At 48.0% G+C, this 25844-nt stretch overlaps 1 protein-coding gene across 8 annotated transcripts in view; it reads left to right on the plus strand.

Annotated features, from left to right (window-relative positions):
• NFASC (neurofascin) overlaps window positions 1-25844 on the plus strand; it is a 155619-nt gene that overhangs the window by 51096 nt on the left and 78679 nt on the right. For all 8 annotated transcript variants that reach the window (XM_030220553.1, XM_030220554.1, XM_030220558.1 and 5 more), the window contains 6 exons: window positions 7988-8140; window positions 13586-13603; window positions 13877-13982; window positions 19562-19758; window positions 20759-20881; window positions 20985-21155. In XM_030220553.1, coding sequence (XP_030076413.1) covers window positions 8050-8140; window positions 13586-13603; window positions 13877-13982; window positions 19562-19758; window positions 20759-20881; window positions 20985-21155 — 706 coding nt within the window. In that variant the 5' untranslated portion in view covers window positions 7988-8049. The remainder of the gene's footprint in view (window positions 1-7987; window positions 8141-13585; window positions 13604-13876; window positions 13983-19561; window positions 19759-20758; window positions 20882-20984; window positions 21156-25844) is intronic.

Here is a 25844-nt window from a genome sequence, read left to right on the forward strand (position 1 = left end):
CAGCTTTTCCAGCGTTCCTGGCAGCGGTAGCGTTGTACACGCTGCCTTCGGTCTGCCCCGGAAGCCTTCTCTTCAAGTTCCTGTTCCCACCTATGCGGGAACAGGAACTTGAAGAGAAGGCTTCGGGGCAGAGCCAAAGGCAGCGTGTACAACGCTACCGCTGCCAGGAACGCTGGAAAAGCTGAAGACTGGAAAAGGGACTTGGGTTAGAGCCAGATGGAAACTCTATGTGAAGCCATCTTTTTGTATGCGTGAACTTAGACGTCATATCGAAAATGCCCCTCCATGTAACTTTGTATGTCTAAGTGCTTTGAAAATACACCTCTGTGTATGCGTGTTCAAGAAATCATAACCAATTTCCAGCTGTAAAGCCCCTGCTTTACCTGCACAAACGGTTTTTAAAAATGCCCTCATTATCTGTGTTTAAAGCACATTTTGCACACGGAAAATAGCTCTTTTGTACAAGAGTATACTGTGTGAAAAGACGCACAGAAAACTAGCTCCAGGTGGCGTTGTAATGTACGCAGTGCGCTTTTTAAAATACCCACGTACAGAGTCCACACAGCTAGTGGAATCTGTGTCACCACAGGCATAAATCTGTGCAAGGACCTTTGCACGCTGCTGAAAATAGAACATAAGAACAGCCATGTTGGGTCAGACCGATGGTCCTTCTAGCCCAGTGGCCTCGTCCGTAAGGGGCAAAAAGGCCCCTGTGCTGTCTCTATAGAACAGACACATTTTTGGAAACGTTTATAAAATATCCCTCATCATATCCAGGTCGGCGCCACGCCCTCATAAAAGGCGACAACAAAGCCGTTAATTCAACTTCTCTTTTACAGAGTCCACACAGCTAGTGGAGTCTGTGTCACCACAGGCATAAATCTGTGCAAGGACCTTTGCACGCTGCTGAAAATAGAACATAAGAACAGCCATGTTGGGTCAGACCGATGGTCCTTCTAGCCCAGTGGCCTCGTCCGTAAGGGGCAAAAAGGCCCCTGTGCTGTCTCTATAGAACAGACACATTTTGGAAACGTTTATAAAATATCCCTCATCATATCCAGGTCGGCGCCACGCCCTCATAAAAGGCGACAACAAAGCCGTTAATTCAACTTCTCTTTTACAGAGTCCACACAGCTAGTGGAGTCTGTGTCACCACAGGCATAAATCTGTGCAAGGACCTTTGCACGCTGCTGAAAATAGAACATAAGAACAGCCATGTTGGGTCAGACCGATGGTCCTTCTAGCCCAGTGGCCTCGTCCGTAAGGGGCAAAAAGGCCCCTGTGCTGTCTCTATAGAACAGACACATTTTTGGAAACGTTTATAAAATATCCCTCATCATATCCAGGTCGGCGCCACGCCCTCATAAAAGGCGACAACAAAGCCGTTAATTCAACTTCTCTTTTACAGAGTCCACACAGCTAGTGGAGTCTGTGTCACCACAGGCATAAATCTGTGCAAGGACCTTTGCACGCTGCTGAAAATAGAACATAAGAACAGCCATGTTGGGTCAGACCGATGGTCCTTCTAGCCCAGTGGCCTCGTCCGTAAGGGGCAAAAAGGCCCCTGTGCTGTCTCTATAGAACAGACACATTTTTGGAAACGTTTATAAAATATCCCTCATCATATCCAGGTCGGCGCCACGCCCTCATAAAAGGCGACAACAAAGCCGTTAATTCAACTTCTCTTTTACAGAGTCCACACAGCTAGTGGAGTCTGTGTCACCACAGGCATAAATCTGTGCAAGGACCTTTGCACGCTGCTGAAAATAGAACATAAGAACAGCCATGTTGGGTCAGACCGATGGTCCTTCTAGCCCAGTGGCCTCGTCCGTAAGGGGCAAAAAGGCCCCTGTGCTGTCTCTATAGAACAGACACATTTTTGGAAACGTTTATAAAATATCCCTCATCATATCCAGGTCGGCGCCACGCCCTCATAAAAGGCGACAACAAAGCCGTTAATTCAACTTCTCTTTTACAGAGTCCACACAGCTAGTGGAGTCTGTGTCACCACAGGCATAAATCTGTGCAAGGACCTTTGCACGCTGCTGAAAATAGAACATAAGAACAGCCATGTTGGGTCAGACTGATGGTCCTTCTAGCCCAGTGGCCTCGTCCGTAAGGGGCAAAAAGGCCCCTGTGCTGTCTCTATAGAACAGACACATTTTTGGAAACGTTTATAAAATATCCCTCATCATATCCAGGTCGGCGCCACGCCCTCATAAAAGGCGACAACAAAGCCGTTAATTCAACTTCTCTTTTACAGAGTCCACACAGCTAGTGGAGTCTGTGTCACCACAGGCATAAATCTGTGCAAGGACCTTTGCACGCTGCTGAAAATAGAACATAAGAACAGCCATGTTGGGTCAGACCGATGGTCCTTCTAGCCCAGTGGCCTCGTCCGTAAGGGGCAAAAAGGCCCCTGTGCTGTCTCTATAGAACAGACACATTTTTGGAAACGTTTATAAAATATCCCTCATCATATCCAGGTCGGCGCCACGCCCTCATAAAAGGCGACAACAAAGCCGTTAATTCAACTTCTCTTTTACAGAGTCCACACAGCTAGTGGAGTCTGTGTCACCACAGGCATAAATCTGTGCAAGGACCTTTGCACGCTGCTGAAAATAGAACATAAGAACAGCCATGTTGGGTCAGACCGATGGTCCTTCTAGCCCAGTGGCCTCGTCCGTAAGGGGCAAAAAGGCCCCTGTGCTGTCTCTATAGAACAGACACATTTTTGGAAACGTTTATAAAATATCCCTCATCATATCCAGGTCGGCGCCACGCCCTCATAAAAGGCGACAACAAAGCCGTTAATTCAACTTCTCTTTTTTAAAATTTAGGATTTATATATTAATTTCCATCATCAAAATAAGAAAATAGTTATAGGCCACATTAATGAAGAGAAGCTGTGCGTAAAAAAGAAATCTTAAAGGTAAATCAGAATTTAGAAAAACTAAGGGTGTGTGCTGAAAAATGGCTTGCGATAGTGTAGGCGCAGATTTTGGGCGTGCGCCGATCCATTTTTTTAGCACGCCTGTAAAAACGGCCGTTTTATTTTTTTTGCCGAAAATGAACTTGCAGCAAAATCAAAATTGCCACACGTCCATTTTGGGTCTGAGACCTTAACCGTCAGCCATTGACCTAGCGGTAAAGACTCACACGGTAACCAGGCAGTAATGACCTATGCACGCCAAATGCCACTTGGCACGCGTCTGTTATGCGCGCTTGAAAATAAAAAAATATTTTTCAGACACACATATCGGACGTGCACCAAAAATGAAATTACTGCAAAGGCCACGCGGTAACTGGACGGTAACTCCATTTTGGCATGTGTTGAGCTTAGTAAAAGGGCCCCTCAATCCATTACAAATTCTTGCCATACTGAACAACCTTCCCCACCCCCCCCCACCCCATATCACTCCTCTATAGAAACTTCTTTATGAAACAGAAATCATTCAGGCTGATTCGCTTCGAAATATACGTAATAAGTATCATTTAAAGTTATTAAACACTTACGGGGAAACTGCAAGAAGAACCCTAAATGCAGTTACTAGTGTCTCTTAATTTAAGAAATTCCTTATGGTGCAGTTGACTTGAACTGGCTGGCCGCAAAACTGAGCATCCTTCCTTCGAATGCCGGTCGGGGGGGGTGAACGATAGTAGCCCCGGTCATCGGGGGAGGAGGACAGAAGCAGCAGCTGAACGAGGTAGGACCTGTGAATAAAATGCCGGTAACCGCAGGAAGTGGAGGGAGTGTGCAGTAAGAAATGCTCATCATTGGGGGTGGGAGGAAGTTACCTTATACTTGAATATAAAACCCCTGTTATATTTTTTGGGGGGGGGGAGTTGAAAGAGTATTCGAGAAGGTAGCCCTTGGGAGTTTCCAAAAAGGGCAGTCAGATCTAAAGATTCATGGGCTACTATCCCTTGGGCCCCTTCAACTGATGCAGCTTTGAGATACAGAAATATATCATCAATCGTAAAAATTCTTATCAACTACTTTATCAAATAATTTCCTTTCCAGATATCTATATAATAAAATCTTGGGAGACAGAAGGTGAAAAAGTTGGAAGATTCAGTATACAAATACTTTTAGCATGTAATTGGTTTGCAAGAAATGTTAACTGCCTATGCAAAATTAGGTTGTCCTGAATGAAAGATGTTGAAGCAGTCTGCAAATTAGACCCTAAAAGATGGGTCTGAGACAATCTGGAGCCCATAGCAGTAATCTTATTAGCTAAATTAGAAAATTGTCTACTCTGCTGAGGAAGAAAACACCTCCCCGCTCCCCCCCCCGTTGTCTATTTCTGTTGTTGGCTCTCTCATTCTCCCTGTCTCCTCAGCTCGAAACCTTGAGGTCATCTTTGACTCTTCTCTCTCCTTCTCTACTCATATCCAGCAGATCGCCAAGACCTGTCGTTTCTTTCTTTACAACATCTGTAAAATCCGCCCCTTTCTTTCCGAACACTCTACCAAAACCCTTGGGGTCATCTTTGACTCTTCTCTCTCCTTCTCTACTCATATCCAGCAGATTGCCAAAACCCTTGGGGTCATCTTTGACTCTTCTCTCTCCTTCTCTACTCATATCCAGCAGATCGCCAAGACCTGTCGTTTCTTTCTTTACAACATCCGTGAAATCCGCCCCTTTCTTTTCGAGCACTCTACCAAAACCCTCATCCATACCCTTGTCACCTCTCGTTTGGACTACTGCAATCTGCTTCTTGCTGGCCTCCCACTTAATCACCTCTCCCCTCTCCAGTTGGTTCAAAACTCTGCTGCCCGTCTCGTCTTCCGCCAGGGTCGCTTTACTCATACTACCCCTCTCCTCAAATCGCTTCACTGGCTCCCTATCCGTTTTCGTATCCTGTTCAAACTTCTTCTACTAACCTATAAATGTACTCACTCTGCTGCTCCCCAATATCTCTCCACACTCGTCCTCCCCTACACCCCTTTCCGTGCACTCTGTTCCATGGATAAATCCTTCTTATCTGTTCCCTTCTCCACTACTGCCAACTCCAGACTTCGCTCCTTCTGTCTCGCTGCATCCTACGCCTGGAATAGACTTCCTGAGCCCCTACGTCTTGCCCCATTCTTGACCATCTTTAAATCTAGATTGAAAGCCCACCTCTTTAACATTGCTTTTGACTCGTAACCACTTGTATCCACTCGCCTCCACCTACCCTCCTCTCCTCTTTCCTCTACACATTAATTAATTTGCTTGCTTTATTATTATTTTTTGTCTATTAGATTGTAAGCTCTTTGAGCAGGGACTGTCTTTCTTCTATGTTTGTGCAGTGCTGCGTACGCTTTGTGGTGCTATAGAAATGCTAAATAGTAGTAGTAGTAGTAATTGTGGAATGGTAGATTTAATTTATTTATTATTTATTTGGTTCACTTGTATCCCACATTTTCCCAGCTTGTGCGGGGCTCAATGTGGCTAACAAAGTTACAAGAAAATTACATAGTACAGCAGAATAAAATAGTTACTTAAAACGTAACAAATACAATAACGTAAGCAGCTAAATAAGAGAATACGAATGGGAAAACAGGAGCAACAAAAGGGAAGCAGACATAAGGCAAAAAGCGGGTAATCAAACTACTACTACTACTTAACATTTATAAAGCGCTACCAGAGTTACGCAGCGCTGTAAAATTTAATACAGAGGACAGTCCCTGCTCGAAGGAGCTTACAATCTAAAGGACAAAAAAGTGCAGTCAATCAAATTGGGGCAGTCTAGATTTCCTGGATAGAGGTATAATGGTTAGGTGCCGAAAGCGACATTGAAGAGGTGGGCTTTGAGCAAGGATTTGAAGATGGGCAGGGAGGGAGCTTGGCGTATGGGCTCAGAGAGTTTATTCCAAGCATAGGGTGAGGCGAGGCAGAAAGGGCGGAGCCTGGAGTTGGCGGTGGTGGAGAAGGGTACTGAGAGGAAGGATTTGTCCTATGAGCGGAGGTTACGGGTAGGAGCGTAAGGAGAGATGAGGGTAGAGAGGTAATGAGGGGCTGCAGATTGAGTGCATTTGTAGGTTAATAAGAGAAGCTTGAATTGTATGCGGTACCTGATCGGAAGCCAGTGAAGTAAGGAGAGGGGTGATATGAGCATATCGGTCTAGGCGGAAGATAAGACGTGCAGCAGAGTTCTGAATGGATTGAAGGGGGGATAGATGGCTAAGTGGGAGGCCAGTGAGGAGTAGGTTGCAGTAGTCAAGGCGAGAGGTAATGAGAGAGTGGATGAGAGTACGGGTGGTGTGCTCAGAGAGGAAAGGGCGAATTTTGCTGATGTTATAGAGAAAGAAGCGACAGGTCTTGGCTATCTGCTGGATATGCGCAGAGAAGGAGAGGGAGGAGTCGAAGATGACTCCGAGCTTGCGGTCAGATGAGACGGGGAGGATGAGGGTGTTATCGACTGAAATAGAGAGTGGAGGGAGAGGAGAAGTGGGTTTTGGTGGAAAGACAATGAGTTCAGTCTTGGCCATGTTCAGTTTCAGGTGGCGGTTGGACTTCCAGGCAGCAATGTCAGATAAGCAGGCTGATACTTTGGCCTGGGTTTCTGCAGTGATGTCAGGTGTGGAGAGATAAAGCTGGGTGTTGTCAGCATAAAGATAATATTGGAAACCATGAGATGAGATCAGGGAGCCCAGGGAAGAGGGGTAGATTGAGAAGAGAAGGGGTCCAAGGACAGATCCCTGAGGAACTCCAACAGAGAGCGGGATGGGGGTGGAGGAAGAACCATGAGAGTGTACTCTGAAGGTACGATGGGAGAGATAAGAGGAGAACCAGGAGAGGACAGAGCCCTGGAACCCAAATGAGGATAGTGTAGCAAGAAGTAAATTATGATTGACAGTGTCAAAAGCGGCAGATAGATTGAGGAGGATGAGGATGGAGTAGTGACCTTTGGATTTTGCAAGGAACAGGTTATTACAGACTTTAGTGAGTGCTGTTTCTGTCGAGTGTAGAGGGCGAAAACAAACAAAATGGAAATAGGGGTTTAAAGGGTATTGTGGTCTTTGGGATAGGCTTTACTAAACAAATACGTTTTTAGTAATTTTTTAAATGTTGGGTGATCCGTTGTCTCTTTCAGTAGTCTCGGCAAAGCATTCCAGGATTGTGGGCTGATGAACGAAAAGGAGGAAGTGTAGATTGATTTGTACTTTAGATTCCTGTCTCTCAAACTAATCTCTTGTGAGAATTTACCATCTGAATTTGCTAAGTTAGGACACACCTCAGCTGTTGGTAGAGGAACAACCTGAGGTGATACAGAAAGGGATCCAACAGAGGCTGTAGATACCACACCCTGGGAGGTAACACCAACTTGGGAAGATCCTCCTCTGCATGATGTGGAGTGGAATGACCACCCACACTCAGGTGCCAGAGGTTGATAAATGATCATGAGTGAGGGGGCTTACTTTGGGCAACAGGTGTCTATCCATAGGACCTCTGATCTTCAGGGTGCTAGTGTCTTTAACTTTCCCCTTACGCTTAACCATTATCACAAAGTAATTAGAGTACCTGGTGGAGGAGTGGCCTAGTGGTTAGGGTGGTGGACTTTGGTCCTGGGGAACTGAGGAACTGAGTTCAATTCCCACTTCAGGCACAGGCAGCTCCTTGTGACTCTGGGCAAGTCACTTAACCCTCCATTGCCTCATGTAAGCCGCATTGAGCCTGCCATGAGTGGGAAAGCGCAGGGTACAAATGTAACAAAAATAAAATAAATACCTTAGGAAAACAAACAGACAGGGATCCTGGCTCCTCTGGGGCTCCCAAGGGGCCAGGCTTGAGCTTTCGTAGAGATCTTCCACCGATTCCTGTCACCCCCTTTTGCTCCAGCACACTGCTCCAATGGGGATCCTGGCAAGGTACGGCACAGCTGCTCTCCCCATTATTTCAACTTCTCATTGTTCCACAGGCAGAGTTAAAATAGTTGAGCCCATTGAGCATCGAGGAATTGTGGTGATGTATTTCTGGTTTCTCTTCTTTCTCTTTCAGAACGAGTGAGTCGTGGTCCGAAGTAGCAGCAGACAGGGGAAGGTGTTCGCTCTGCCTGCAGGATGGTGGTGTGGAGGATGCCGCTGTCACACGCAGGGGTGCTGCTGTTCTGCTTGCATCACCTCATCACAGCCATTGAGGTCCCTCTGCATCGTAAGTTCTCTACCAGAGCCCCTCGGCTCCCGCCAGCTCAAGAAGGGCGCTGCCGCATCGTCGTACCCATCATAAGGCTGTAGCGTGATGTCACAAAGACTAGTATTGTGGCTTCGTGGCAGTGGCGTAGCCACAGGTGGGCCTGGGTGAGCCGGGGCCCACCTACTTAGGCCCACCTAACAGTGGGCACTCATTTAGTGGTAGCTGGTGGGGATCCCAAGCTCTGCCAGTTGAAGACCTCCCCCTGATGGTGCTGAAAACATTGCTCTCCACTTCAGCAGTCTGAGCTTCCTAAGCTGACACCTGCGCATGCTCAGTTTTCGGCGCATGCCTGCTGCAGGCTGCCAAGGTGGAGAGCAGTGTTTTCCCACCAGCTGAGATATTTTTTTAAGTTGGTGGGGGAGGCGTAGAACACTGGGTGCCCACCCACTTCTTGTCTAGGCCCACCCAAAAGCTGCAGTCTAGCTACGCCCCTGCTTCGTGGGAGTGAGGGTCTTGAGTCTTTTCCTTTTCCAGCGTTGTCCTGCCCTTAATTGCCGGAGTGTTCCTTATTCTCCACAAAATCCCTCCCCCCCCCATCACCGATGTATTGTTACTATTGGCTCACCAATTCTCCACACTTTCATGTTTTTACAAACTATATATAACAGAGAGGTTTCCGAGAGCCCCCCACCCCACTGGCATTAGATCTACTTTGCATTGGGTCATGTGGGTTTTGGGGTCGGCTTCCAAAGAGTCTGCTTTGAGACCAAGACCGCAAAGACATAGAAAATAATGTGCAGATATGAAAATACAGCCTGTATTATTGAAAATACACCCCAGGAGCTCCACAGATACTTTAACTGTACTACGGGAGAAGCAGTTTATATGGGTAAAGTGCTATTTATAAACAAGTATCACCTTAATCCATAAACCTCCTGTTTTAAGCAGGAACTTCTGCGAGATGTGACGCTTCTCTTGCCAGTGCTGTGGCCACCACCAGCAAGGAGCAAAACCCCAACGGTCTTCTTATTCACGCAGTTACTGATTATTCGGTGAAATGTTCTGTTCCTCGGTACTACCCTCAGGGCACTGACAACAGCCTTTTTGCACTTCTCACTTGGGAAGCATCACTTCTGGCACCTGAGTCTCATTTTGTGAGCTACATGCTGACACAGGAGTTGGCAGGATGGGGAGCTGGGGGCAGTCAGGAGGGGGGGGGGGGGGTCATACTTTTCCAGAGCAGGTACTTATCTGGTAGGTTTATTGATTTGTTAGGATTTATTTACCGCATTTTTGAAGGAATTCACTCAAGGCGGTGTACAGTAAGAATAGATCAAGCATGAGCAATAGGCAATTACAGCAGTAAAAATATTCAAGTAACAATACAAAGTATGGCATGGTATACTACTTGCAATGACAACACAATATGTACTAGAACATTATAATTGGTAGTGAAGGGTAAGGTAAAGTTGTAACATATAGATGAGTAAGAAAGTAGGAAGAATTAGAAAGTAAGGCGATTGATTTGAAGAAAGTTGCACATGAGGTCAGAGAGATGGTTAAATATTATCTCAGCTAGGGTAGGAGTGGATAAACATGTCCCGCTGCAGTGTGTGCAGCCCGAGTCAATCCTTGTGTGTGTGAGTGAGACTAACAAGTTAGTTACTTCTTTCGTTAAAGGCTTGGTTGAAGAGCCAAGCTTTCACCTGCTTACTGAAGTAGAGATAGTCTCGTGTTAAATGGAGTCTTTCAGGCAATGCATTCCAGAGTATGGGGACTACTCCGGAGAAAGCTCGCTTGCGGGTATCACATTGTGTAATGTCTTTTGGAGAGGGTATAGTTAGTGAAAGTCCTTGGGAGGACCTTAGTGTCCTTGGCGGTGTGTGGAGGATCATCCTATTCTTCAGATACTCGGGGCCATTTCCTTACAGGGCCTTGAAGATCAGACATAGAGTTTTAAATTTAGCCCTGTATTGTACTGGTAGCCAATGAAGTTTTTGCAAAAATGGTGTGATGTGGTCACGTCGCTTGCAACCTTCTATGAGTCTGTGAGGTTGTGAGAAAGCCGTAGTTCACCTCTGAATTCATCTTGGCTCTGCCAGTTCTGCACAGTCCGTATCAGGTTCTTTCACTAGGAATCTTATATCTCATGACGTTGGCTGGATGCCAGTTACCCACCTGTTCAGGGTGAACCACAGCATTAAAGAGGCACCATACACCTTTCATCTGCCCTAGCAAAACCTGTGGCTGATCCCCATGCCAACGAGGCTCAGAATATGCAGAGATGTTGAGTGTGCCTCATTACCATTACCCTCCCTTTGCCCTGTGTGTGAGTGTGCATATAAAAGTGTACAACCCCTGCCTGTCACTATTACTTCCCCCTGCCATGGCTGCACTTTGAGGAAGGTGGTTGTAGGCATCTGCAGTGATCCAGAACAAGAAAAATGCGACAAAGAAATGTTGCTTAGACACTGGGCAACTTTCTTTGTCGCATTTTTCTTGTTCTGGATCACTGCAGATGCTTACAACCACCTTCCTCAAAGTGCAGCCATGGCAGGGGGAAGTAATAGTGACAGGCAGGGGTTGTACACTTTTATATGCACACTCACACACAGGGCAAAGGGAGGGTAATGGTAATGAGGCACACTCAACATCTCTGCATATTCTGAGCCTCGTTGGCATGGGGATCAGCCACAGGTTTTGCTAGGGCAGATGAAAGGTGTATGGTGCCTCTTTAATGCTGTGGTTCACCCTGAACAGGTGGGTAACTGGCATCCAGCCAGTTGTGATATGGAGAAATCAAAAGGCGGTCAGAGTAATAAATAGGTAACTACCAGGTAGCCCCATGAGGGGAGAAGTGCTGAGGAAAAGCACTGGGAGAAAAAGCTGAGGTATTAACATTAGCCACGACCCTTAGGCCCCCCCCAAGCTGCATGGGCAGTCTAGTAGGCGGTGTTCAGCGTCCCCACTGTGCGTCACCTTCCATCACTGTGGATGGGTTTGTAGAACTGTGTGCTGTTGGGAACTGGGATCCTTTGATGGTAGGATAACAGGTAGTTCGAGATTATAGATCACACCCTTCTCTGGTCAGTGGTTGACTAGGATAAGCAGCAACTGGGTCACATCCAATCTCCCACTTCCTTGCCTCTTCCACCTTGGAGGTCGGTATTTTTGTCGCTATGTCCACTTTTTGCCTTTAGCTGACGCTGGAGGTATGTTCTCTCTAACTTTTGCCAGGGTTGAGCTTCCTGGCTTAGATGTTGCTGCTGTGGCCCCGCTGCGATCAGGATAAATGGGTCCTTCCAATTCGTGTTCTCTATCAGAAGTCACCTCGCCCACTTTATGCGCGGCTTTACCAACTGAGAGTTGGCTACTACTGGAGCCCTGGAAGGGCCTTCCAGAAAGGTGAGGGTTAGCATGTCCTCCGTCATCAGTCCCATGCTTGCAGGTAAGATTTGTTATCCATGGTAACTGTGACACAGGATAAGTGCCAAGTATGACTGCATTAGCAGCTCTTTGCTTAGCGTCCCTCCAGACCGGTCGAGAATGACTGTTGGGTTGTGCATGCCTACCAGCAGGTGGAGACGGAGAAGACTGATTTTGAGCCAGCCAATAAGAGCCCTGCTCAGCCCCCTGGAAACCTCAGTATTCTCAATCTCCAGCAGGTGATAGATGCGGTGAGCCCCTTGGTCTCAAACTTTCTTTTCTGTTTTACTTTCTAATTTCGAGAAGCTCCACTAGCAGCAGACATTTCTTTTACTCATGGTAGCGACAGAGCTCTTCAGTCCAACCACAAGGTGGCCAGTGGTTGGCAGACAGACTCGAAGCTCTTCAGGTTCAACGCTTTTGTTATTCACAAGATGGCTGTCCTCCATCCAATCCAAGGTCAAAAGCAGCTGCTGGGGAAAAACGCTCTCACATGCTCATGGTCTGTGCACGACATATCTGCCATACTGCAGTTGTGAAATCAGTGATCGTCTGAGCAAGGAGCCATGTTGCAGACACTTTGGGAGCAGTGAATGGGGGCCCTCGGTAGAACCAAAATGGGAGTGGATGAAGAAGTCTCAGGAAACCCACAGAGGTGAACGCTCACGTGCTCATGGTCTGTGCACGACATATCCACCATACTGCAGTTGTGAAATCAGTGATCATCTGAGCAAGGAGCCATGTTGCAGACACTTTGGGAGCAGTGAATGGGGGCCCTCGGTAGAACCAAAATGGGAGTGGATGAAGAAGTCTCAGGAAACCCACAGAGGTGAACGCTCACGTGCTCATGGTCTGTGCACGACATATCCGCCATACTGCAGTTGTGAAATCAGTGATCATCTGAGCAAGGAGCCATGTTGCAGACACTTTGGGAGCAGTGAATGGGGGCCCTCGGTAGAACCAAAATGGGAGTGGGTGAAGAAGTCTCAGGAAACCCACAGAGGTGAACGCTCACGTGCTCATGGTCTGTGCACGACATATCCGTCATACTGCAGTTGTGAAATCAGTGATCATCTGAGCAAGGAGCCATGTTGCAGACACTTCGGGAGCAGTGAATGGGGGCCCTCAGTAGAACCAAAATGGGAGTGGGTGAAGAAGTCTCAGGAAACCCACAGAGGTGAAGGATTGATCTTGCACATGGAGACAGCGGGTAATTTTCCTGCCAAACCAGGCATAAACCACACCAGAGAGAGAGGCTGATGAGAGCCCGGGGCGTGCAGTGAATCAGCGTACTTTGGGTGGGAAGCCATTGTGGAACCTTTAAACCAATATGCGGCAAAGTTTCAATGCAAGAGAGAGGTTGTGCAAACCAAAATTGGTTTCCAGCTGCACACCATCTGCCTAAAACTTCCAGCTCTTTCTGCATCTGACTACCCGGGATGACTGCTGTGCAGAAAAACCTCAAGGATGACAAGACCAAGGTGACAAGTTGGATCACTATTCACCCACTCCTCAAGCCAAAGCAGCAGAAAAGTCCGAATTGGGGATGCAAGAGGCTTAAACCCTGCCCCAAGCACCACCCCTGGTAGCAGGATACCCCTGGCCACAGCGGGGAAAGATCTCCCTGCCTCATACCTGTTGTGCAGTATCTACAGTGTCTGAGGGTCATGGGTTGAGGTGCGTTCACAGCATGACATTAATGGTTGCTCTAAGTACAGGGGGGGGATTAGTACATCTTGTCTCTTACCTAAATACAGAATCAGCCAGCAGCTGCCAACATTACATGTGCCCCCCCCCCCCTTACACAATGCACATCTGCTCTTCCTTCAGTCTCTCAGCATTTCTCCTGCATACAGATCAGGGTAACATACCTTAGCATGTCTGCACTGGAACTTCTGCAGCTCATTTACAGTGGGGGAGAGGTGTGAAGGGGGGATGTATGTGGGGAGGGAGGGTGTGTGCTGGGGGGGTTATTTAAGTGATTAATCTTTTTGTCTTTTTTTTCCTCTTTCATTTTGCTTACATGGGAACTAACAGCAAACATTCAGAATGACTGTAAGTCTTACTGATATTTCTTTGTGCAAACTGTAGGGCACCGACCCCGCATGTCATCGGGCAGACGAGAGGACTTTTTTCTAAACCGTTTTATCCTGATATGTTGTGATGATTCTGCAGTGCATGCAGTGTGCAGTTCTTTTTGTGTTTCCCTTGTTCTGTGTGCACCAGCGATAGGGGCAGATGGTTGCTGCGGGGAAGGCCGACAGGGGGTGGGGGATTCGATTTTTGTGCTTTCCGTGTACTCACTCTTTCCCTTTGTGTGTTCCGCAGTGAATCAGCCTCCAACCATTACCAAGCAGTCGGTGAAAAACCATATCGTAGACCCCAGAGACAATATATTAATTGAATGCGAGGCAAAAGGATTTCCTTCCCCCACGTAAGTATATGTGTAGCTTGATAATCCCCCCCACTCCCAAAATTTATACGGGCCAGTATTTAGCTTGTGTCAGTTAGTGATCCTAAAGGTGCTGAGGGCTGTGGGCAGAATTTGACCCGGGTACTCAGTGCTGGGCTTAATCTGGACATCAGCAAAATCTTGGCTGGCCACTAGAAGCTATCAGATATTGGACCCCATGTAGGCCGGTGCCTGAATAACTGTCCAGATAAAGTTAGCAGAGCCTTTTTAGTGTCCTAAGTTTTTCTGGGCAGGGCCACCAAGACACAAAGCCCCCCCCCCCCCCCATTACTGGGCCGCCACTTCTGCCACACCCCCTCACCACCACCACCAGGTGTTTCTCTCCTGCTCCTGTGTGTTGGGATCTGGGTTGTGGCGTTAACACAGCTCTGCCACCACAGTCCTTCCTGCCATGTCCCCTCCCGCCTTTGTGGAAAGAGGAAGTACTTCACACAGGAGGAGATGGGATGGGATGAGGCATGTAGAACGAATGTGGAGGCAGAGCTGTGCTAATATGATAACCCAGCTCCAAGCACAAAGGAGCAGGAGAGAGACAGATCGAAGGAGCAGAACCTTCTGCCTGTGTGCCTGCCTTCAGAAGCCTTGGAGAGCGGGCCTGGGGGGATCTTGTCCCTCTCCCTCTCGGAGTCCCTGTTTCTGGGCATTATATCAGCTTGGGGTCTGAAAATCACCATTAGCTGAGTAAATCCCAGCTCTGCCAAGATTCTGCCCCCCCCCCCCAACTGCCCCAGCACTAACCAGATAGCGGCAGTCTCCTCAGATTTTCAGTGACCCCTATCTAGTTATGTTCCGCTGAAAATCTGGGGATCACCCAACACAATTTGAGTGTGAAGGAGCCTCTCCCGCTCAGTTTCACCATTTGAAATATTGGTCCCAATGAATTTTAACAAAGGGGTTGTGCTGCTGTATAGATGTACTTATAGCCCTGTACGTTGTGTAATTGTGCTGCTAAACAGGATGGGGTTGATCCAGGGGGCAGCTGCTGTATTGGTCAGTGGTCTGTGTCACCGATCTATTACATTTTTTGAAGGGGTGAACAAACATGTGGATAAAGATTGAGCCGGTTGATATTGTGTATCTGGATTTTTCAGAAGGCGTTTGACAAAGTACCTCATGAAAGACTCCAGAGGAAATTGGAGAGTCATTGGATAGGAGGTAGCAGTGGCGTACCAAGGAGGGGGGGGCGGTCCGCCCCCGGGTGCACGCTGCTGGGGGGGGGGTGCCGCGCGCCGGTCAGCGTCGTTCGTTTCCATGCTCCCTCTGCCCCGGAACAGGTTTCTTCCTGTTCTGGGGCAGAGGGAGCATGGAAAGAATGACGCTGACCGGTGCGCGGCACCCCCCCCAGCAGCGTGCACCCGGGGGGAGGGTTTTTTTTTTCGCCGGGGGGGGGTGTCGCGCTGCACAGGGGGGGAGCGCATCGGCGTTCCGCCCCGGGTGTCAGCACCCCTAGGAACGCCACTGGGAGGTAGTGTTCTATTGTGGATTAAAAACTGGTTAAAAGATAGAAAACAGAGAGTAGGGTTAAATGGTCAGTATTCTCAATGGAGAAGGGTAGTTAGTGGGATTCCCCAGGGGTCTGTGTTGGGACCGCTGCTTTTTAACATATTTATAAATGACTTTGAGATGGGAATAGCTAGTGAAGTAATTCAATTTGCTGATGACACAAAGTTATTCAAAGTCGTTAAATCGCAGGAGGATTGTGAAAAATTACAAGAGGACCTTACAAGACTGGGAGACTGGGCGTCTAAATGGCAGATGACGTTTAAAGTGAGGAAGTGCAAAGTGATGCATGTGGGAAAGAGGAACCCGAATTATAGCTACGTCATGCAAGGTTAGGAGTCACGGACCAAGAAAGGGATCTGGGTGTCGTCGTTGATGATACGTTGAAACCTTCTGCTCAGTGTGCTGCTGCGGCTAAGAAAGCAAATAGAATTTTAGGTATTATTAGGAAAGGAATGGAAAGCAAAAATAAGGATGTTATAATGCCTTTGTATCGTGCAACCGCACCTCGAATATTGTGTTCAAAGTTATTCAAAGTTTTTAAATCGTAAGAGGATTGTGAAAGACTGGGAGACTGGGCATCTAAATGGCAGATGACGTTTAATGTGAGCAAGTGCAAAGTGATGCAAGTGGGAAAAAGGAACCCAAATTATAGCTACGTCATGCAAGGTTGCACATTGGGAGTCATTGACCAGGAAAGGGATCTAGACGTCATCATTGATGATGCGTTGAAATCCTCTGCTCAGTGTGTGGCAGCGGTGGCTAAGAAAACAAATAGAATGTTAAGTATTTTTAGGAAAGGAATGGAAAACAGAAATGAGGATATTATAATACCTTTGTATTGCTCCATGGTGCAACTTCATCTAGAATATTGTGTTCAATTCTGGTCATTGCATCTCAAAAAAGATATAGTGGAATTAGAAAAGGTATAGAGAAGGGCAACAAAAGTGTTACAGGGGATGGGACGACTTCCCTATGAGGAAAGGCTAAAGCGGCTAGGGCTCTTCAGCTTGGAGAAAAGGCGGCTGAGGGGAGATATGATAGAGGTCTATAAAATAATGAGTGGAGTGGAATGGGTAGACGTGAATTACTTGTTTACTCTTTCCAAAAATACTAGGACTAGGGGGCACAGGATGAAGCTACAAAGTAGTAAATTTAAAACAAATCGGAGAAAATACTTCTTCACTCAACATGTAATTAAACTCTGGAATTCTTTGTCAGAGAATGTGGTAAAAGGAGTTAGGGTTTAAAAAAAGGTTTGGATGGCTTCCTAAAGGGAAAGTCCATAGACCATTATTAAAATGGATGTGAGGAAAACCCACTGCTTATTTCTAGGGTAAGCAGCATAAAATGAATTACCGTATTTTTCGGACTATAAGACGCACTTTTTTCCTCCCAGAATCTTGTCACTCTTTAGGATTCCGGAATCTTGCTATTCTTTGGGGGTTCTACATGGAATGTTGTCACGATTTGGGTTTCTGCCAGGTACTTGTGACCTGGCTTGGCCACTGTTTGGAAAACAGGATACTGGGCTAGATGGACCATTGGTCTGACCCAGTATGGCTGTTCTTATTATACGAGTTTATTTTTACATAAACACGCAATATGCATGTGTTATATATTTGGGCAGATTACTATGTGTAAAATTATGGTACTTCTATACAGAAATGGTGGTGGATGCATGGAACAGCCTCCCGGTGGAGATAGTGGAGACAAGGATTGTATCTGGATTCAAGGAAGCATTAGAAAAAGACCGAGGATCTCTGAGAGTGGTTTGATCTGTAGAATTCAGAGGCTTGAAGAAAATTACCCAGGAGATTTATTTCAGCGGGTTAGAGCAGATATTGCCTGAGTAAGTCTCTTCTGCAGCATGGGAAAGAAATACCCTGGGTAGGAGAATTGCACTAATTTTGTAGAGCAGAGGGGAGGGTGGGTGAATCATGTGGCTGCAGTCTGAAAGTGAGATGTGGAGAGTTGGGAACTTTAAACTCTGAGGACCCCGATATTCAGCCGGTGCCGATCAGTGTTCTGCTGTCCGCCGCCAGCGTTAAAACCGGAAATTCAGTGTCTGGTCATTTCCAGGGACTGGCATTGAGTTTCCGGGTTTCAGGAGCTGGCCCACACATAACTGGTTGATATTCAGCTCTTAACAGCTGTGGGAATTGAATCTTGGACGTGCTATAGACGTAATCTACTTAGATTTCAGCAAAGCTTTTGACACGGTTCCCCACAGGAGGCTCTTAAATAATCTTGACAAGCTGAAGATAGGACCCAACGTGGTGAACTGGATTAGGAACTGGTTGACGCACAGACGCCAGAGGGTGGTGGTTAATGGAATTCGCTCGGATGAGGGAAAGGTGAGTAGTGGAGTGCCTCAGGGGTCGGTGCTGGGGCCGATTCTGTTCAATATGTTTGTGAGTGACATTGCCGAAGGGTTAGAAGGTGTAAAGTTTGCCTTTTTGCGGATGATACTAAGATTTGTAACAGAGTGGACACTCGGGAGGGAGTGGAAAACATGAAAAAGGATCTGCAGAAGCTAGAAGAATGGTCTAAGGTTTGGCAATTAAAATTCAATGCGAAGAAATGCAAAGTGATGCACTTAGGGAGTAGAAATCCACGGGCGACGTATGTGTTAGGCGGTGAGAGTCTGATATGTACAGATGGGGAGCGGGATCTTGGGGTGATAGTATCTGAGGATCTGAAGGCGACGAAACAGTGCGAGAAGGCGGTGGCAGTAGCTAGAAGGTTGCTAGGCTGTATAGAGAGAGGTGACAGCAGAAGAAAGGAGGTTTTAATGCCCCTGTATAAGTCGTTGGTGAGGCCCCACCTGGAGTATTGTGTTCAGTTTTGGAGGCCGTATCTTGCTAAGGATGTAAAAAGAATTGAAGCGGTGCAAAGAAAAGCTACGAGAATGGTATGGGATTTGCGTTTCAAGACGTATGAGGAGAGACTTGCTGACCTGAACATGTATACCCTGGAGGAAAGGAGAAACAGGGGTGATATGATACAGACATTCAAATATTTGAAAGGTATTAATCCGCAAACGAACCTTTTCCGGAGATGGGAAGGCGGTAGAACTAGAGGACATGAAATGAGATTGAAGGGGGGCAGACTCAAGAAAAATGTCAGGAAGAATTTTTTCACGGAGAGGGTGGTGGATGCTTGGAATGCCCTCCCGCGGGAGGTGGTGGAGATGAAAACGGTAACGGAATTCAAAAATGCGTGGGATAAACATAAAGGAATCCTGTTCAGAAGAAAGGGATCCTCAGAAGCTTAGCAGAGATTGGGTGGCAGAGCCGGTGGGGGGAGAGGCAGGGCTGGTGGTTGGGAGGCGGGGCTAGTGCTGGGCAGATTACTACGGTCTGTGCCTTGAAAATGGCAGATACAAATCAAAGTCAGGTATACATATAAAATAGCGCATATGAGTTTATCTTGTTGGGCAGACTGGATGGACCGTGCGGGTCTTTCTCTGCCATCATCTACTATGTTACTATAAAGATAGGATTAAATTTTATGTGGTCCTATTTATGTGGTTAACCTGGCTAGTTAAGTACTGAATTTTGGCACTTAACCATCCAAGTGCCAACTCCACCCCAGACGCCCCCAAAATAGCCTGTTTTCAGTTCGCTGCCACTGAAAATTAGTGGTTGGCCCTGATCATGCAATTTAACCTGTCAGGAGCCATTTCCTGCTAGTTAAATTGCTTTGAATATGGACCCCTGAATTATAATCTGTCAATTTAGTGGCACTCAGCCCCTCTGTACTGGGGCAAATCCCTGAACTGGTATTGATTTAAAGGTCTCATGGTGCAGAGAAATGGACACCATATTGTCAGAAGTCACCAAGAAGGGGGGATGTTGGGTTTGTGTCACGTGTGGAGCCTTCTCTCGTAGGCTGTTATGTGGTGATGATGTCATGAACTGAGTGTGTAAACAAGCCATGATGTCAGCAGCTGTGTGAGAGTTTTGTTTTCCTTTTATGCTGTGGTACTTTGACTCCGTGGTAGCTGAGCCTTTTCCAGACTTTGCTGTGCTCCACAGATTCACCTGGACTCGCAATGGGAAGTTCTTCAATATTGCGAAGGATTCGAGGGTGTCGATGGCCCGTAGGTCTGGGACACTGAACGTTGATTTCCGCAGTGGGGGGAGACCAGAGGACTATGAAGGAGAATACCAGTGCTTCGCCCGCAATGAGTTTGGAACAGCCCTCTCCAACAAAATCCTCCTGCAGGTCTCAAGTGAGTGATTGTCCGCACGTTGGTGTTTCATGAGGGGAAGAACCAGGAGAGGCCAGGTGCTTTGCTGGGTTGTTACCTTTCAGTGTGTTTGTGCAGGGTACAGAACAGGGGTAGCACCATTTGGAGTTACTGAAATGTACACCGTGGAGGGGCAGGATCACAGCGGGGGTGACACCATTCAGCGTTATTGCACCCTGCATCATGGAGGCAGTGGTTAATGCATGAAACCTGCAAGTGTGGGACAAGCAGGTGGGATCTCTAAGGGAAAGGACGGTCTAGTGGATGGTAGGAAACTGGACAGGCCACATAGTCTTTATGTGCGTTATTTTCTCTGTTTCTGTGTTTCTATATGCTGTGAGAGGGGAGGGAGGGGAAGAGAGAGATCCATTCCGTGTTTAATGTGGGATACAAAATAGTTGACAGCAGAAAAAGGATCAATTCTGGCAAGTTATCCCCCCACCACCACCATTAGAGAGCAACTGAAACTGGGGCTTTCGATTCTGGCCAAAACTGAATCTATGGCCAAAATTCACTGCTTGGTTTCAGCCTCCCCTGACAGAAAACCCATCCCTCCCAGGCTGCCACCATCTCCCTCCCCCTCCCTCACCTGTAGGCCCTCCCAATGCCTACCCTCAAAAACCTCTTGTGGTCTAGTGATCTCTTCGGAGCAGTTGCGAACCGGAGTCACTCCTTCCTTGCCAGCTGTGTAGTGAAAATGGTGGCCGTGACTTCCTCTGGCAGCCATTTTGAGATTGGAACCCCAGTGTGAACAGGAACAATTCCCAGTCGCCCCCACTCCTGTCATTTCCATCTCAAAATGGTGGCCACGAGTTCCTGGGGCACATTCAGTGTGGGGGAGGGCTGGTCATTCAGTGTTTGTTTGGGGTAGAGTAAGGGGAAGGGTAATTCGGTGTTATATTTTTGTCTTAGTTGTCAGTCAGTGGCATCACTAATCACCTCAGGTCACTATTTCTGTTTCTTTTCTTGGGCTGTAACGTAGGATCTCCCTTATGGCCTAAGGAGAATCTGGACCCTGTTGTGGTGGAAGAAGGTTCTTCTCTGGTTCTGCAGTGTAACCCTCCTCCTGGGATGCCTCCCCCAGTCATCTTCTGGATGAGTAGCTGTAAGTTGCAAGAGGCTCGGGGAAGGCTGCGCTTGAGGGGGGGGGGGTCACTGGATCTTTGTCACTTCACCTGGCTGACCTGGATTTCTGTGCACTTTTTCAGCTATGGAGCCAATCCACCAGGATAAACGGGTTTCCCAGGGTCTAAATGGAGACCTCTACTTCTCCAACGTCATGCTGCCTGACACCCGGACGGACTACAGCTGTAACGCTCGCTTCCATTTCACGCACACCATTCAGCAGAAATTCCCCTTCAGCCTGAAGGTCCTGACAAGTAAGTCTGTCTCTTATTATCTACGTCCAATACTGCTTCTAACATCTGCATAACAAGATGTGCCTCCCAGAACCCGTGGATCCCCGTTTCAGACCTGTTAGTGTATCACTGGACCAGTACTGAGAAGGACAGCCTAACCGGAGATCTGTGTTTTCCAGGACCGATACCAGAACTCTGCACTGCCTGGCAGTGTGTTTTCTTCTGCTTTATTAAGCTTGGCTCTTCCTTTCTGGCCACAGTGTACCATGCGTTTTGTGACTTGTTCAGTCGTGGCAGGGTGTCGTTCCAATTTTTAGATGGCAATTGATGATGTCCACTTTCTCATGAGTCCATTGTGTGAGCTGTGGCAGGAGCACCTTGACCTTTCCCCTCTCCCCTCTCCTTTGCTTTTGGCTCGTGTGCTGCTTCATGGCTCCCCCTCTTCCCCACTCCTCTGCAGGAGCTTCGAGAAGGACCCCTTCAGCTCTACAACCGCCTCTTGGCCCCTAGTGTAGGCAGCACCCCCTAAGGTGGCTCGCTTAAAAACCCCCTTTGCCCGCCTCTGCATTAAAGCATGTGTTTAGGTCCCTGAATAAGAGGAGGGGGTCTGAGCTTTTCAGGGACTTGTCACTTATCCACAGCCTTTCAGTGCTAGTGAGGGAAGCAGAAAGCTTCCCTCCCTCCCTCCTATTTCCAGGGTCCCCCTTCCCTCTGTCCCTCCATCCCTCCCTCCCAGTTCCAGGGTCCCATGGAACTGGGAGGGAGACGGAGAACATTGGAGGAGTGATGTCAGCAGGTGGTTACAATCCCAGTGAGACACATTGGAATGTTGGAGGAACAAATTATTATATTAGATGTAAACACACATGTACACATAAGATAACATAATAATAGCCCTACTGGGTCAGACCAATGGTCCATCTAACCCGTATCCTGTTTCCAACAGTGGCCAATCCAGGTCACAAGGACCTGGCAGAACCCCAAAGAGTAGCAACATTCACACAGAGACAAACACACTTGCACTCTGTTACATTTTGGAGATGCCATGGCTGGGCCCAGGTGATGAGGATGGGTTTTAGACCCTCTCTCCTCACTGTCTCCAGATCTGCCTCTCTCTCTGCTTTCGCTATGCTATGTTTGGCATTGCATAATCTGCTTTTGTGACTGACTACCGCTCGGTACTAATTTCTAGAGCTGGGAAAGGGAAATGGGACTTGACATACCGCCTTTCTGAGGTTTTTGCAACTACATTCAAAGCGGTTTACATATATTCAGGTACTTATTTTGTACCAGGGGCAATGGAGGGTTAAGTGACTTGCCCAGAGCCACAAGGAGCTGCAGTGGGAATCAAACCCAGTTCCCCAGGATCCAAGTCCACTGCACTAACCACTAGGCTACTCCTCCACTCATTCCACCAATAAGAGCCAACCTCATCAGTGATGTCACAATGGCTTGACTGCCCAATACAGTTCCCCAGGATCAAAGTCCACTGCACTAACCACTAGGCTACTCCTCCACTCATTCCACCAATAAGAGCCAACCTCATCAGTGATGTCACAATGGCTTGACTGCCCAATACAGTTCCCCAGGATCAAAGTCCACTGCACTAGCCACTAGGCTACTCCTCCACTCATTCCACCAATAAGAGCCAACCTCATCAGTGATGTCACAATGGCTTGACTGCCCAATACAGTTCCCCAGGATCAAAGTCCACTGCACTAACCACTAGGCTACTCCTCCACTCATTCCACCAATAAGAGCCAACCTCATCAGTGATGTCACAATGGCTTGATTGCCCAATACTTGGCTCACTTCTGATATTGTGATGTCATAAGGGAAAGGGGGAAAGGAAAATGGGACTTTCACAGGTCCCACAGCAGCTCTGTCCTCCCCATCATTGCCCCTGAGCGCAGGCTGCCTTAGTTCAGCATTCACTGCAACATTGAAGCAGAGCACTGAAAACTGTGAGTGGCGGCAGAGGGAGGAAAAGATTTGGAGGTCCAACCATGCCTAGGGAAAGGGAAATGGGACTTGATATACCGCCCTTCTGAGGTTTTTGCAACTACATTCAAAGCGGATTACATATATTCAGGTCCTTATTTTGTACCAGGCGCAATGGAGGGTTAAGTGACTTGCCCAGAGTCACAAGGAGCTGCAGTGGGAATTGAACCCAGTTCCCCAGAATCAGAGTCCTCTGCACTAACCACTAGGCTACTCCTCCACTAGCAACATTCCATGTAGAAGCCTGCCCTTGCAGATCACCAATGCAGCCACGCAGGCTTCTGTTTCTGTGAGTCTGACATCCTTTACGTTCGTGCAGGACGTCAGACTCACAGAAACAGAAGCCTGCACGGCCGCGTTGCTGATCTGCAAGGGCAGGCTTCTACATGGAATGTTGCTAGTGGAATAGCAACATTCCATGTAGAATCTCAAATAGAGAAAGGGAAATGGGACTTGATATACCTCCTTTCTGAGGTTTTTGCAACTACATTCAAAGCGGTTTGCATATATACAGGTACTTATTTTGTACCTGGGGCAATGGAGGGTTAAGTGACTTGCCCAGAGTCATAGGGAGCTGCAGTGGGAATCGAACTCAGTTCCCCAGAATCAAAGTCCACTGCACTAACCACTAGGCTACTCCTCCGATGTAGGGTTTCGTCCGTGTGTTTCAGTACCATCTGTGTGGTCAGAAAGCTGGAGGTGTTCAGAGCAGTCTCTGCCGATGGTTCCACAGGGCATCTCACGCCCGCCTCTGGAGAGCAGACTGCGGGGTAATGGGAAGGATTTCGGGCTCGGTGCTGGGGACTTCTTGGGATGCTTCACAACCCGAGTTCAAGCAGAGCTCCCTGCCAGATTTCAGCTTCAGCATGTGTTTTAATCTTTCTGCCTTTTGAATACTGCTGTTTCCTATATTCCAGAGATTTATCTACCCAGACTTAACAGAATGACAGATGTACAGCCCAAGAAATCCTTGCAAAGGGAGTAATGAGACCAAGAGGGTCCCCACTTCTGTCCCTCTCTGTGTCCGTTTCTCCTTGCCTGTCTTTAGGGATGTAGGTGAAGTTTGAGGGGAGCGTGGTGGGGGTGTGAGAGGGGGCAATACCTCCCCAAATGCTCCAAGTTCAGGTGCTCTACTGGCCCACCTTCTCCTCCCACTAATAAAAACCTCACTACCCCTTGCTCTCCCCCCCTCCCCCAAAACAAACTATACCTGTGTTTGGATGTAATTTATAAAGCTTTTTCCCATATTGAAAATGGTTCTTTAAAAGTTACATACACTGGGGTTTACACATGGAATTGCGCTGCTTCTACATGATCTGTGTCTACACAGGGGCGGGATTTGGGCGGATCTTCTGTGTACATGTGTGTTTATGAAACACTCAAATACCCGCAGACTCTGTGCACATGTTCACACCTTCTCCAGGGCAGCGACGTGGTCCTTGCTTTCAGGGGGACTTGGGGGGGGTGGTGCCTAGTTTAACAGGCACCTGCCTGGGCGCTACTTTATAAAGACACTTAGCCCCCTTGTGTCTTTATAAAGTATAGGCATAAGTGGCAGCTGTTACACCTTCATTGATGGCGCAGGGGTTAAGTAAGTACGCACATGAATTAGCGCACTGTATAATCTACGCGTGTACATGAACGCTGCTCAGAATTTAATACCAGGCCACGTATGTGCAAAAATGACTTTCATCAAAGTGTCCTGTGTACGTCTCCCTCCATCTCATTCTCCCTTCTCTCCCTCCACCCCTCTTGTTCCATATTTTGGGCTCTCCCTCCACTGTTTGCTGTTCCGCCTCTCTTCTCGGCATCTCCACCCCTCCAGGCCCAGATTACACATAGCCTAGCGCCTCCGGTGCTGGAGTCTTGCCACATATTGGACCTGGTACAGCAGGAATAACATATTGCAAGAGTTTGAGTGTGGGGAGCTATCTCTCACTCTGTGGAACCCCTACCCCCCTCCTCTATTTGGGGTTCCTTCAGAGTGGGGCTTTGGAGCCGGCGAGCAGTCTCGCACTGTGGAATCCCTGCCCCCTCCTCCTTGTGGGGTTCCTTCAGGGTAGGGCTTTGGAGCCGGTGAGGAGTCTCGCACTGTGGAATCCCTGCCCCCCTCCTCTACGGTGGGCTCCTTCAGGGTGGGGCTTTGGAGCTGGCGAGCAGTCTCACACTCTGTGGTATCCCTGCCTCCTCCTCCGTGTGGGGCTCCTTCAAGATGGGGCTTTGGAGCCAGCGAGCAGTCTCGGACTCTGTGGAATCCCTGCCCCCCTCCTCTGCATGGGATTCCTTCTGGGTGGGGCTTTGGAGCCGGCGAGCAGTCTCGGACTCTGTGGAATCCCTGCCCCCCTCCTCTGCATGGGATTCCTTCTGGGTGGGGCTTTGGAGCCGGCGAGCAGTCTCGGACTCTGTGGAATCCCTGCCCCCCTCCTCTGCATGGGGTTCCTTCAGGGTGGGGCTTTGGAGCCGGCGAGTAGTCTCGCACTCTGTGGAATCCCTGTCCCCCCCCCCCTCCTCGGGTTCCTTCAGGGTGGGGCTTGGAGTTGACCATGGTAACAGTAAAGCTCATACATAGGATGGGGGCAGTGATTCCACAGAGCTCCAAAGCCCCTGCATACAACGTTGTTACTGCTGTATGTATGTTACTGCTGGTGTGGTGAGCCATGCCCCCCCTCCCAGTCATTTTTTGGAGGTGGAGCACCCTGCCCAGTACCT

This window comes from Microcaecilia unicolor, chromosome 12 (genome assembly GCF_901765095.1).
Source record: "Microcaecilia unicolor chromosome 12, aMicUni1.1, whole genome shotgun sequence".
Classification (NCBI taxonomy): Eukaryota; Metazoa; Chordata; class Amphibia; order Gymnophiona; family Siphonopidae; genus Microcaecilia; species Microcaecilia unicolor.